At 33.0% G+C, this 15,102-nt stretch overlaps 1 protein-coding gene across 2 annotated transcripts; it reads right to left on the bottom strand.

Moving 5' to 3' along the window:
• Positions 1–301: 301 nt before the first annotated feature.
• LOC100797869 (uncharacterized) lies at positions 302–14,652 on the bottom strand. 2 transcript variants are annotated; one of them, XM_006583283.4, is made up of 14 exons: positions 14,371–14,652; positions 10,143–13,206; positions 9,639–9,893; positions 7,303–8,013; positions 6,315–7,130; positions 4,797–5,462; positions 3,511–4,296; positions 2,693–2,908; positions 2,472–2,552; positions 2,302–2,385; positions 1,894–2,200; positions 1,595–1,814; positions 1,251–1,372; positions 302–847 (listed from the first exon to the last, which is right to left on the bottom strand). In XM_006583283.4, the coding sequence occupies exons 2-12, from the start codon at positions 13,161–13,163 to the stop codon at positions 1,633–1,635; spliced, it is 7,125 nt and encodes a 2,374-aa protein (XP_006583346.2). In that variant the 5' UTR covers positions 13,164–13,206; positions 14,371–14,652; the 3' UTR covers positions 302–847; positions 1,251–1,372; positions 1,595–1,632. The 2 variants fall into 2 exon arrangements, with proteins under 2 accessions (XP_006583346.2, XP_006583345.2); XM_006583282.4 differs by having other exon boundaries at positions 2,302–2,388; positions 14,371–14,651.
• Positions 14,653–15,102: the final 450 nt, after the last annotated feature.

The raw sequence follows: 15,102 nt of genomic DNA, 5'->3' as shown, positions 1-15,102 counted from the left end.
ATCCTTAAAAGACGTCCAAGGATTTTAACTTGAGGAAGGTATTAACTGCGTATGGACTAGTCTAAAAATATTATATTTTCAATGTTACTTAAGAATTTTTTACATATTTATTTACAGGTACGATTTTAGGAGTTGAACATTTGCATTTTACTTTTTTCTCGTCTACAAGCTGTAAACAGAAGTAAACATCAAATGGCCTGAGGTTGCTAAAAGTGCTCCTAAAAAAGGAGTCTAAACCACTACACTAACATATGTATTCTTAGGAGACTATATATGAAGCACTCTTTCTACAATTTAAAAAACCATACAAACATCCTGTAGATTTACAGGAGAACTTTATTCACAGAACATTCCTTTTACAACTTAAAAACCATAGTACACATACGTAGAAATACATGATAACACTATTTATGAAACACCTTATTATAACTTAAAAAACATACACAACATGCTAAAAATATGTTTTAGAGATGAAGGCCAAGTTGCCAACTTTCTCCATGTAGAGTCCTTCTCTAGAAATACACTCATGTCAAATTTATTCATAGAAAACCCTTGAACAACTTAATTTAAAGCAACGCAACCTCTTGGAACAATATAGGTCAAATATATGAAATACTGTTCTTAAAGTTTGAAAGCCACACACACCTCTACTCCTGTATAAATACAGGACCACTTTATTCATAAAACACCCTTATATACAATACGAACCATTAGCGTTTCCTATAGGTTCATACGGAAACTTTATTCATGAACACCACACTTTAACAGAAGAAAATCCCTCGATTTGTCGATAGTTATTGTCATGAATGCTGTCATTGCCTTCTTCGAGTCCACTGATTCCCCCAACCTTAAAATTATTTAAAAGAAAAATTTATTATAGATAGTAGCTGAAAGTAAAACAAATTCAAACTTTTAGGAAAATAAATCGAATCGTTCATGAGTACGGCAACTGGAACCCCAACTTTGATAAGTAAAAGATTCACAATGTTTAAACCATATCGTGCAAGGCTTGAGAAATCTTGATAGTATCAAATATTGACATTTAATTGGTTTTTATTTTTGTCTAGATTCATTATATATAGTTCTGAAAATAATGATTCTACCCATGCTTGATTAACTTAAATCCATTAACATATCTGAACTTTTTTCCCCTCAATTTCTCACAATTAACTATTTATGTTATTGTTTATTATGTTCATATTCATGCTTTCATAAGATAGAAAAATATAAATGCAAGAAAGAAAACAAACTTGTTAGCATTCCATGTCTTCTGCTCTGTTGCTGTGCTTAAGAAGAAGAAAACTAGTTTTCAAGGGTACCATGAGCGAACGCAACAACAATAAGCTTCTCTCACCAGATCGACAACAATTTCCTGGAGCAAGTTATAACAAAAGTGAGGTGATTAGAGATGACCAAAACATATTGGGGTAAAATATATATTAATTTAACATTCAAAACTTTTCAATTATGTAGAAGACAGAAACAAAGAAACGTTATTAGATATTTAATGCCTTCTCTCCCTCAGTTAGTAGCAGTTGATCAGCATATATTAATTGCATGTCCATGAGAAATAATTATCAATGTATGTACTTACATACAAGTCGAGGGGAATTGTCACCAAATTAAACTCACTCAGGCTGCCTCCTCCTCAAACTGTTGCATGGGCGCAGAATTTATATCACCTTCCCAATCGGCTCCCTCTATTGTCACCTTCAATATTGTTCGCACTTTGCCACCAAGATGGAAAAGTTTCGTGCTGTAGCATTTGGTGAACCCCACTTCTTTCAAGGATGGGGAATTCAAAGTGGAACTCCCTGTGTAAAAAAGCTTTCAAATTTTGGTTAGGAGTCAAGAGTCAAAATCTCAAGTCATTTTCATATTTATTATTATCACCTTCTCCTTTGTGTTCATTTTCGTCTCCATCTTTAGCAATTATTTCTGTCACTGATTCACATTCCTTGTTGGTAATCTCCTCAATGTTCATTAACTTTTTGGCTTCTGAATATGTAAATAAATGTTGCATGTGGGGACAGTTGAATGTAGACACCTTTTTCAGACGAGAGAAAGACAATCTAGAAGTTGAATATACTAAGTTTGTCAAATGAGGAAAATTGAAAACATCTAACTCATGGAGCTTCTCGAATAATAACGCTGGATTGTGTTTCCAATCTAGTCTCAATTCCTTCGGGTTAGAAATAACCTAAAAATTGAAGGTTAAACAATTCGAATACAAAGGACTGTGAATTAGACACAACCAACAAAATAAAAAAAGATTGGGAGTCCAGATTCTATGGTGCTTACCTTTAGACTTAAGATAAGAGGATGACTATTAATTGAAGTACTGGTACCTTCATCCTTATTCATGAGATGTGCACTTGGAAATAACTGCTGCTCATCACAATCCAACAATGATAATTATTTAAGGTGGGGGCATTTTAGAGCATATACATTCGAGGGTAAAAGTAAGTGACCTGTGGCAAGTCATGGATATTCCAATTCTCTAAACGAGGAAACACAAACTTTTGTGTTACATTTGCTGCTGTGCCTTCTTCCTGTTAGACACATGAAAGATGAGAACTCCTTTACTATTCTTTCCCCACACTCGTGTTAGATTTGATAGCTCATATAAAGTCAATTTCTTCAACAGGGATGTTGTTTCCATAATTTCAGTGTCATCCATATAAAAATTTACCTTGACTTTGATGCTATTCTGCACTTCAAATTCTTCTGTTGTCTCTGAATGAGGAAGAGTAGCAGATGGAATTGCATTTGGTAGAGTACAATTGTCCGGCTTCAAAGTCATCAAATTGTCCAACCATTTGTTTTCCAGACCAACTTTACCATGCCAGTCCACTTTTAGCTCAAGATTATCAGAAATACTCTCGTTGTCCAAGGCTTCAAACAACTCCTATAGATAATGTATAAGTTTATTACGGACAAAATATAAAATTTGTTAATTTATTATGAATTAAAAAAAAATACCAAAAATTAAAACCAAAATTGTTTTTTATTAGAAACTCAATGCTCAACGCAATTTGTTTTATAAGGAAACAAATATGAAATTCAAATATTTATTAAGAATTAAAAACATATTGTATCCGTATCTTTAAATTGAAAGGAAACACTATACCATGTAATAAAATGGATTAGAGTTGAATCTAAGTTGCAAGTCCTGATTGTCATTCATCTTTGATTTCATAAAAACTGGGTCTATTACATAGTTATGTATGACCAGTACTTATCATTTGAGAAAAATATATTAAAATTATATAAAATTAATGTGGATATTAAGTAACTTCTATGAATTTCTTTGAAAAAAACTTATGAATGAATTTGTTTTTACTATTAAATTTGGAAGTCTATATTTAACGAAAGTCATGAATTAATATTTGGTGTTAAAATTAATGTTTACACAAAATCTCTAGTATATTTAAAATTAATGGTTAAAAACATTACATTCATGCAATAATCGAAGTAAAATCGATTGATTAATTCAAATAAAGTTCTTACATTTTGTTGGAACCTCCGCTTCACAGTGTTGTTAAGATCTTGGTGGAAGAACAAATCTTCATTTGGATCCAACGAGACTTGAATTCCCATAAATGATTCCGCTTCTATGTCTCCTTGGGAGAAAATCTTCATGTTGGGGCATTCCCATATGAGCACTTTTATCAGAGATGATAATAACAGAATTTCATTGCCTGAATAGAAACATGACAGGCTTGATAAAGAATCTAGAATTATCGTGTTGAGTCGCTCAAATTGTATCGCCTCTGAAGTAGTAGTGTCTTCTAATTCTTTTGCCAATATTTCTTCCACGGATTTGCATCGCATTATGTACATCTCTTCAAGGTGTACTAACTTTTTTGCAGTTGTGGATGTAAATAAGCACTTCAATCCATGGCAATCTTTTACAGACAAATGTTTTAGATTGGAGAATGACATTGGTAAATGTACCAAAGTTGTCAAATGACCACACGAGGAAACACATAATTTCTGCAGACGGACAAGGGATGAGGTTGTCAAGTGTCCAAGCGTTTTGGTGTCACCTTGTTCAGGTTGAGAGGGGAATAACTCCTCAAGAACTCTGCATCGGCTTATTTGAAGATACTCTAAATTTGATGTCCTCTCAAGTAATGCAGCAAACTCAACCACGAAATTTGGTACCTCTCTGACATCATTAAAATCCAGCTCAAGTTCAACTAATTTATGAAGCATGTCCTTCAGAAATTTTTTGTTGCATAGCATCCTTGCAATTTCCCAATAGAGCTTCAATGACTCCAGAATGAAAATAGTCTAGACAGGGAAGAACAAAAGGGCAACCAAGGGGTGACAAATAGGAAATAAAAAGAAGAAATAAAAAGGTTAAAATATATTTTAGATCTTTAATAAATATTCAAATTTTATATTTTTTTCTTAATAATTTTTTTGATTTTTTCTCCCTGATAAAACAAAAAAAATATTTTTGATTTTTGATATCTTTTTAAATTCCTGACAAATTACGAATTTTGTATTTGTTTTATAATAATTTTTTTTCATTTGTTATTAGTTCATTGAAAAAAGACTAATAACAAGTAAATTTTATTTATTTTTATTAAAGAATAAATACAAAATTCACTAATTAATTAGAGACTAAAAAAAGTATAAGGATCCAAAACAAAATTGTTCTTTATTAGATACTCAATGAACAAATAAATGATCAGGAAATAAAAAAAAATTGAACATTTATTAGTGACTGAAAACATATTTTAGCCAAATAAAAAAAATGAAAAAAAAAGTTAGATTTCTTTACAAACCTTTCCTTCGGAGAAAAGGGGTAGCTTAGTAACTGAAGTAGAACATTGTGCCTCTTGTTGGTTTTGAAATTTCTCCAAGTTATCACAAGACAACACCTCTAAATGATTTAAGGCTGGGCATTCCAGCGTAAATCTTCCAGGATAAAAGCAACTGAGTTGTGGCAACATATGCAGATTCAGTGAGGTTAAATGAGGAAATGAAAATTCTGTTGGTTCTTCTGTAATTGCATTCGCCTCTTCAACAATTTCTTGAAGCACTTCACAGTGCCTTATTTCAAGTTTCTCGAGCTTCACAATTCTTTTAGCCAGCTCTGTAGGAAACACAGTTTTCAGTTTTTCACAATTAGCAACAAGCACTTCCTGCAGATTTTGAAAGCTGAGAATTCCTTCGCGATCCTTATCCCATACTTGTATCAAATTTGGCAGATTATCCAAAGTCATTTTCTTCAACCGTAAGGTATATCCCTTCATATCTGCCTCCATTATACCAAATATTACCTCTACATTCGTGCTGCTTACTTCTAATTCTTCCAAGTTCTTTAAACTTGAAAAAACAACAGTTGGAATAGCATTAGATTCAATACAATTCACCAGCTTCAAAGTCTTCAATTGATGGATCTTTAGTGCCATGTAAGGATTGGAAGCTGCCATGTCTGGATCAAGAGCCTGTAAATATTGTAAATAAGTTCATTATCTGAAATATCCAAAATTCCTGTTCATACTTCATCATAATGCTTTTATGTTTGGCGTCTCTAGAGTGAAAAAAATCGCAAAATAATTTATTTTATGAAATAATTGCTTTTTAATTAATATTGTGAGACAAATCTCAAAAAAGTGATTGGTATATACATTTGTATATCTTGTGAAAAACATAAACAAAAATGAAGAAGAAAATGATATGGTAAGTAATGTGACATAACACAGATAAAAAGAGAAAGTAAAAAAAAAAAGAATTGAAAGATAAATGGAGGTCTAATGTATGAAAATATATATATAAAAAAGAAAATAACTATGCATAACATTATAAATTATTAACATTATTATTCTATCATAAATTGTCATATACAATAATTTTGTTTACTTTAAATATAAATAAATGTTGGGTTGAAGTCTCTTATTGAAGAATTGGTGAAATGAAAATAAGATATATGAAATGATGAAACCCATTTAAGATGCATAAAAGGTAAAAAGTGAGATGTTGAAATGGAAATGGCCTGAAAGTTATTTCTATCATCATTTTTGATTGGTTAATAGTAATTAAACAAATTTAATTTTACATTGACAGTAAGTAAAAGTTAAACTCATAAAAAAGGAATTAAAATTGGCAACTGAATTTTTTTATGAAAAACATATTTACAAACACTCTTCACTGTAATTTCTAATTCAATTCCATTCCACCGTAACTTTTAATTATTTATTTATTCCTTATTAGGTATGTACCTTTGACAGACGTCATACAACAAATAACTTGAAGGAAAATAATGTGCAAGTCAAATATCATCGTTAATAGATACTTACCCGAATCTTGTACAAAGATCGTATCGTAGCATTTAAATCACGTACCCAATATAATCTTTCTTCCTCCTTTCCACGTCTAACACATATTTGTCGTAAATTTGGTGTCTTGTTGGCTTGTTCAGAGAATGTGAACCCTTCCATCTTGCTACATGCACTCACAACAACTTTTTCCAAGGACGGAAACTCAATGGCACAACAATAGGATCCACAGAAACATTTGAGTTCATGCAGAGCCTCGAGCTCTATTTCCTTCAATTGTCTGAAAATAATATTAAGTTCTGTCTTTTCTTGCTCTGACTCAAACACAATGGTCTTCATCGATTCACATTGAATTACCTTCATGGTGGTGAGCTGAACCAAGCTTTTTGCAGTTGGTGGTGTCAATAAATAGCTTAATTTATTACAATTACTTACTTCCAGATTTGTCAAGTAAGTGAAAGATACTGAGGAAGACGCTATGCTATTCAGACATGGACAGTGCTTTAAAATCAAGCATTCTAACATTCGAAATAGCACTGTGTATTCTTCAAAACCTATCGTCTTAAGTGAAGCTAAGTTCATTAATTTCAAGCTTTTAAGCATTGGAACAACCCCCAAATTGTCATTAACAAGGCTTCTCGAAGTCACTAACTGCTCAAAGAAACAATTACTCAACAACAGGCTTTTCAGATTAGGATTTCTATGGAGTAAAAAATATAGAATCTCAGTATCCCTTATTCCAGATAATTGACACTCTTCTAATTTGTGCATTCTATATCTCTTTAAGGAATTTGCATCACGTGGCTCTATTTGCATGGACTTCATGTTGCGAATTACCTAAGCAATGATGGTTGAAATAAACAAAGGTAAGTTAATGTAAAAGATATCAATAGATGAAAATACATTTTCCATGTAATTGAGTAGTTTGTTTTGTTTTCTGCTGTTATGATTCTCATTCTATCTCTATGAATTAAAAAGAATGCATGGGAGATAAAAGGTTGATTAGTACCTCTTCAGGCAAAAAGACTGACTTTTCTTCTGGATTTGCAATTTCTGTTCTGAAAAGCCAGAGCTTGTGACAATGTTCCACGGATAAGTTATACAGTGTTGAACAACGTAATTCATGTGCTCCCCCAAAGAAACTCTCAAGGTTTGGCAGTTTCGAGAATCTGGCTGTGGTTAGTTTTGGAAACTCAAACAGAACGCTACTCTCTTTGATTGTTTCCCCCCTGAAAACAATTTCCTTCAACTGAGCACAATTCCAGACTTCAAGGTATTCAAGATTTTTAAGATTCATGGCTATAGAAACTGGAAATATATGTTTTAATTTGAGACATTCTTGAACCCATATCTTTTTCAAATATGTGAATCTAAGAATCCCTCCTGGGTCTTCATTCCATACATGCTCCAATTTTGGCAGTGCTTTTACATGAACATTTTGCAAACTGGTGATCATATTCCAAGCACGACGTTTTCCAACACTTTTGAGGTCAAATATCTTTTCCATTGACTTGCAATTAGTAACCTTCAAGTCGCATAGACTAAGAAAACTTCCGACCATATAAGAAGGAAAAACATTTTCAAGTTTATTACACCTGTCAATGATCAATTCATGCAGTTTGCCAAAGGAATGCAAAGGAATTTTGGGAGGCCATATCTGTGTTAATCTCTTCATGCTTGTCAAGTTGATATTCTTCAAATTTGGAAAGATGCTTCCGCCCTTGGTTCACAATTGCCACAAATTTAATTAAACTAACGGCTATATTAGAGAAGACAAAAACAAATCAATGAAGAAAGAGAAAATATATATATATATATATATATATATATATATATATATATATATATATAACTTGCATTATACAACACATTTTATTTTGTGGTTTAGGTAGCTAATCATTATATAGTATAGTTGAAGTGAATTAATCGGTCACTAAAAGGGGAGTTGAATAGTAACTATTTACTACTGATCTGGCCATTTTTTTTTACCCAAGTACACTAGCTTCTGAATTTGCTTTTCTAGCTTTTTTGCTAAGAGATCCAGAAGATTTATAGGAGTAACATGTTTCCTTAGAGGTACTTGGATGAACTGATAGTTTTGTGACAAACCATCAAATAAACTTGTTTGTTACTGCTTTAGAACCTACTCACTAATGATACAAAATTTTTTGTACACATTTTCTTATTTTCATTTGATGGCACATAGTAGGAGTTGCTTCTTGGATGATAAAATAGTTTTATAAAACCCATTGATCAAGGATCAAGTTTAAGCTTATGAAAAATAGGCTTTTGTAAAAAATAGATTTTAAGTGCGCAACAACAATATATGAGAAGCAGTAGAAGAGGAAACAATATACAAAAGATTTATATTGATTCACTCAACACGAGTTACGTCCAATTTCTACAACTATAGGTTTTTCATTATGACCAAGCATCTTGTGATATTTTTTCTTCCCTAAAGCCTCCACAAGTTCTTATAACTTAGTATTCTCTAAGCCTATGCAACCCAAGTATTATTTCAACAAGTCTCTCTAGGCTTCACCCTCATTAGCACCTTCTACTGGGCACACACAACTACCTATTGTGTCCCCTAGAATCTAAGAAGCCACAGTCACATGACTGTCCCTCCTAGTTCTCTTAGCAGCACCTTTGTTAGACACTCACAACATCACCTATTGTGTTCCCAAAACTCAGAAGCAGTACTCACCTGAGTATCCTTCCCCAGCTCTCTTCACACCAAGTAAATAAAATAACCAGCAAGTTTCTAAATATGTTTTGTTTTAATAAGAAAACTTAAAGCAATCATTAAAACATTCAGTTCCTCGAGGGAATTTGTCTCAACAATAGTCAGTTATTTTCTTGTGAATTATGACAAACAAAACCAGTCAGTAATGATCAAGTTCACGATTAATGTTATTATCGTTTTGGTTAGAAAAATATAAGGGAAGGGATCAAGGAGCTTGCTCATCCTATAAAACATACCTCAAGGGAAAATCACATAATGGTGTATACAAATGACCTACTGGTTAAGAATGGCATAAGAAAAGCAATATAATATTGATTGTTGGAATTTAGAGGTGCAAGTAATCAAAAGATTTTTTATATAACAATATTGTGTCCCCTATGACCGGGTATTTGAAAGTCCGCAATACTGTCATAGAATTTGAACATAAACATATAGGACATAAATAATTTCATATCACATATAGGTTTTTTTGTTTAAGGTTTTCATCACAAACACACAGACTTTAAATTATCTAATATCTAAGATAATGTGTGTAGCAGCTACATATTAAAATGAAGGTATATTAAAGATCTGAAAATGCTATAGTTCCACCGACATACCTCAATTTCAATCACACTACCTTCGGTTTCCATAAATATGCTCTCCATCATCCCACATTCACTTACGAAAAGGCTTTGAAGATTCATCAGACCTTTGGACATCGAAAGTGACAGTAGGTATCGCAAATTCCAACAATCATTGACATCCAAGTGTATCAAATTTTGAAAGTAAAGTCTTGTTAAAGGATGGTCATTCCATATTTTTCGGATTTTGATCGAAGACAGCTCCATCCTCTCTAATTTGAAAACTACAACCTGCAACGTACGATAAATATATTTAAATAGTGTCTACAAAATTATAGAATTTATTTTGAATTTCTCAACTTAATATACGGTATAGGGAAAAGAAAAAAATGGTTAGATAGAGAAGAAATAATAGGCAACCAACAGGTTTTATTTTTGAAGTTACTAGCAATCACTTTCTTCTTGATTTTAACATATTATCAAATCAAATATATGAAAGTTCAAAATTTAATCAAATCAACGTGACAATTTTGAGCACACCTCTTCATCAAAGAGTTGATCACCCGGCTTCCAGTTAGGCACTTGTTGTTGCATTGATGCATCAAGGGTGTAGAATCCAACAAATTCAGACAAAGATTGTAGCGTCAAAGAGCGCAATTCAGGAAACTTAATATGATCTTTATTGCTTTCCAAGGTAACAATGTCCTTCAAAGAGTTACACTCAGAAACTTCAATTGTTTCAAGGGCAGAAAGATGTTTGAGCATAGAAGAGAAGAAGACATTCTTTAATTGACCACAGATCTTGAGCCTGATGATTTTTAGTTTGCGGAACGAATCATTTGTAAGTTGACCGTGGCATATATGTTCCATGTTGCTGACATCATAGAGAAACAATGACTCTAATTTGGGAAATGCTTTCTCAGGATATGTTGGGTTCTCTGAATTGATGATGGACTTAACTTTTGAGTTACTTAGAATGGACAAATATTTCAGATAGGGAAATCCTTCATAATTCAGTTCATTGAAAATATCTTTGACATCATTTAGTTGTCCCAACAACAAACTTTCAACTCTTTTGAATAGTAATTTGATCTCCATTCGATTACGAATGTCAAAGCCGTTTTCTAGCTGAAGTGCCAAATATCTTGATGCTTCACACATCTCTAACATCTTGAAATCCCACGCTGGATATGCATTGAAATCTCTAATGATGATCTTGTAACTATTCAACTGGTCAAAGAACAAGTTCTTATGAAAATGGGTCATTTTTGGGATCTGTATGTCTAGTGCCGTTAACTGATTCAATTGCCTCAGTTCAGAAAGACTGACATCTCCATTTTGGTTTCCTTGTCCTTCTTCATCCTTCCACTGAATCGGGCTTTTCCCCACATACAACTCTTCCAAACTAGTTAAACTTGACAATACATCAGCAGGAATCTTTTTAAGTTCAAAACAATTACTTATGTCAAAAATTTGTAGCTTAGCTAACTTCCTCAATTCAATAGGCAAACATTCAATATCAGATCCTGATAAACTAAGAACTCTTAATTCCTCCAACTCTCCTATAATAGATAAATTCTCAGCTAGTTTGCATCGCTCCAAACAAAACATTCTGAGTTCTTTTAAGCATTTAATTGACGAAGGTAAGGATAATAGATGAATGCCAATCAATATCAACACCCGGAGTTCTTTCATTCCATTAAAAAAGTTGTCCGGTATTTCCAGACGTGGATTCATGTTGTCAAGATGGAAGATTCTAAGTCTACAACAGTCTATGCTTTCAGGAAACTTCTTCATAATGTCAGTCACATCACAATGCTGTAAGGAAATTGCAGTGTACCTTTCACGCTTTTTGGGCCATTCATCTAGTCTTCCCTTTGTCAGTGCAAATGCATGCATTTCCTGGGATGCTATTGACAAAGCCACATCACGTATAATATCATGCATGGTGAAATGATCAATTGAAAAACTATCAGACAACAAACTTAATTCTTTCAACTTTCCAACCAATGCATATACTCTATCTCTAGCTTCCCTTACAGTGTAAATTCCTTGAAGGAAACCCAAACCAATGCAGTATCTCACCAAGTCAGTAATTAATGCATCGCGACCCATACGTGCACAAATTAAGAAAGTGTGCTTGAGCTCCTCATTTTCTAGAAGATCATAACTCAACTTTGTAGAAAACTCTGGCATTGCTGTTAAGTTTTGCTTTCCAAGGTCTAGATATGCTTTCTCCCATACCACCAGGCTCTTATTTTTTAATGCCTTTGCAGTTGTAACAATTGTCATGGGCAACCCTTTACACCTCTTGGCAATTTGAGCTGCCAATTTTTCAAACTTGGAATTTTCATCACCTATCATCTCAGTCATGATCTTAGACATCGTCTCTGCTTCCATTTCTCTTAATGCTATTATTTCAGCCATGGTCTTAAACATCGTCTCTGCTTTCTTTTCCATTAATGGTATTATTTCAGCCATGGTCATAAACATCTTCTTTGCTTCCTTATCTGTTAATGCTTCCACAGAAAAAGTTTGAATTCCTTTCCCACCCATCTGACTGATCAAAAGTTGTTCACTGTCGGAAATCATCAAAATTTTGCATCCTGTGTATCTAGCAATAGGTTCTTCTATCTTCATCAAACTGGAAGCTTCAAATTCTTCTGTTTTCATTGCATATTTGTGGTGGGCCAAAGGGTTTTTCTTTTTGTTATTCATCTGGCTACCGACAGTGTCATCAAATGGAATTCCTAGCATGCCGAAGTCAAGTTTCACCTCCATATCATCTAGGATTATAAGGGTTTTCTCCTTGGGATTTTTCAATCTCTCCCGTATGCGGGCTGCTCTTCCACTCTCAGATTCCTCTTCCAAGATCATCCCCAACCTGTCAGCAATTTGTCCTTGAATATTTCGTATTTCAGGAAAGCTTACGTTCACCATAATCACCACATCAAACATTTTGCCTTTTACTTCCTTGGCAACTTCTTTGATTAAACTAGTCTTGCCCACACCACTCCACCCATAAACTCCAATCACTCCAACATTCGAGTCTGCCAATGCATCCACAATACGCTTCTTGGTTTGATTTCTTGATGCAAAGCTTTGGAAATCAGCATCAGTCGAAGATCGGCCCAACCAATCAGGATTTGCGCTCTGCAGCAGTACATTACCTCTCCTTGCAAGATCAACTGCTATTCTGCTTAGACGAAACCTTATCGATGGTTTAGGAAGGTAACCATCGCAAAACACAGCATATGGACTGTCTTCATCTAGCCTGAAATCGTCATACTCAGAAATGATCTTATCAGCCTCTTGTAACCATTTAATAACATCATCGTCAATAGCTCTCCCATATCGATTTTCTTCCTCTTTTACTTTATGTCCAATCCTTTTTCTCTCTCTCTGCAGATTATTAAAACCTCTGTCTAATTCTTTAACTATGCTTTCATAACGCCAAAGTTCATATGGTAGCAGCTTTAGATATCCCAACCCCGACTTTAGATGTAGACACACCGATTTTAGATGTGGCAACACTTGAACAAAAATTCCAACAAACTGCATGCTTAATTATTGATTTCCCTCCTGCTATCAACTACATCTTCCCCTGTACGTCAATAACAAGTAATCAAATGTCAGAATGTTTAAACACATTTTTGTTTCCAATAAATTAATTCAATGTTGGTCGGTGGTGCGGTTTGATGATGAACAATGGTGGTGGTGTTTCATCTATGTTTATATTGAATATTAGTTTTGGTGTTGTGTTTGAAATGAGCATTATTAGATCTATTTTATTTTGGTACAATGACAATCTTAAAGAAAAATAACATGTTAATTGAAATATGTTAGGAAGTAACAATTAACATTTTATACAGGGCAAAGTGTAGTTATAGGACAACAATGTTTAATGAACTAGGGGTGAGTGACATGTATCTTGTCAATCTGTATAGAGAGCATTGCATGTAATGTTGTTTGCTTTTACATACCTTGTGCTTAAGCTAGTTTTCTTTCAATTAACTGGATTTCTTAGCTTATAAAAAATATTAGTTAAAGTTAAAATCTAATTAATTTAGTACAATAAAATTTATAATTGAAGATCGTAATGACAGTAATCATCAAGACAGGTGGTATTAGCCATGACAAAAGGTGATAGGGAACACAATAATAAAAGTTACAGTGATAGACACAAATTTAAAGAACCACTCATTCTTATCCACTTAATAAGTCCACTGCGCAAGGAGGTCCCCACAAAACTATCTTTACAGATAGGATTTAACACAGCACGACACCAGTGTCAAAAAAATAAATAAAACTATCTTGACTTATGGACTTATGAAGTCAATGAATAGCAAACCCATCAAACCAAAGCAGAACAGGTCAAGCTTCAATTCCAATGAACAAAACAGAGTTGGGGCTTATACATAAAAATCATATCCATGCAACCAGCCAGATAAGCATAATCATATATTCAACCAAGGAAAATTGAAATCCAAGCAAGAGAAAAGAAAGCGAGCTAGCCTTGTTAACTAATTTTGTAAAGCTAATGTTAATTAACTGTATACTCTTTTCGTCAAATTTCAAAATTGATGAATTCAAAAATTGGATCCCGAAATTCTAGTAACAGCAAATTAAACATTAGTTTTACAAATTAAACATGCGTTGTGTCTAATATTTTTTTTTCTTTTAGAGGAGTAATACAAGATGAGCTGCAGCAGCATCGCAAAAAACCTCAAGTTCAAATAGGAATGATCAAATTGCCGTTAGTGCTTACCTGACCAGTATGAAGGCACCAGAAACTCTGAAGAATGCAAAAGAGAGAAAGAAAGAAGCTTTGATGAAAACGGTGAGAAAGAAAAGCCTACAGAATCCTCCCTTCGCTCCAATCACTTCAAAGCATTCATATCACTTTGAAAATGAAGTTGCCAAAACCATTGTTGACGCACTGAGATTTGTAACACAAATTAGGTGATGACTAATCAGAGTAAAACCAATCCTTGCTTTGAAAAATACCAAATACTCCCTATAAGGAGAAAAAAAATCACGTTACTAGATCTCTGTTGTACTTTTATATATATATAAATGAAACCTTAGTCTTATGACTTAATTTTCTTAAAGAGACAAACAAATTCGGTTACTCATAATATGTTTAGGGTGGTACCATCTTTTCCTAGTCTTTCATTGTATTTGTGTTTTAATTTGGTTTGATTTTTCTTTAAAAAGTCACTTTAATCAAACTTCTAAAACATATGTTGTTCAGTTTGTTTCAATTTTTATTTAAAATAAAATTTAAACAAAATCAAATCAACATTTTACGATTTAGTTTGGTTCAATTTTTGAGATTCTTATTAAAATATTATTTTATTAAAATTCATATACTTTTCATTTTTAAAATTAAATTGCATTAAAAAATTGTTTATAACAATCTATCAAACTTATTAATATGTTAAACCTTCTACAATAAAAATTTGTCAAATTTTCATATTTTAAATTAAACATATCTTGA

This window comes from Glycine max, chromosome 7 (genome assembly GCF_000004515.6).
Source record: "Glycine max cultivar Williams 82 chromosome 7, Glycine_max_v4.0, whole genome shotgun sequence".
NCBI classification, from domain to species: domain Eukaryota; kingdom Viridiplantae; phylum Streptophyta; class Magnoliopsida; order Fabales; family Fabaceae; genus Glycine; species Glycine max.
The sequence above is the reverse complement of the archived record's forward strand: the minus strand, read 5'-3'. Positions and strand labels throughout refer to the sequence as shown.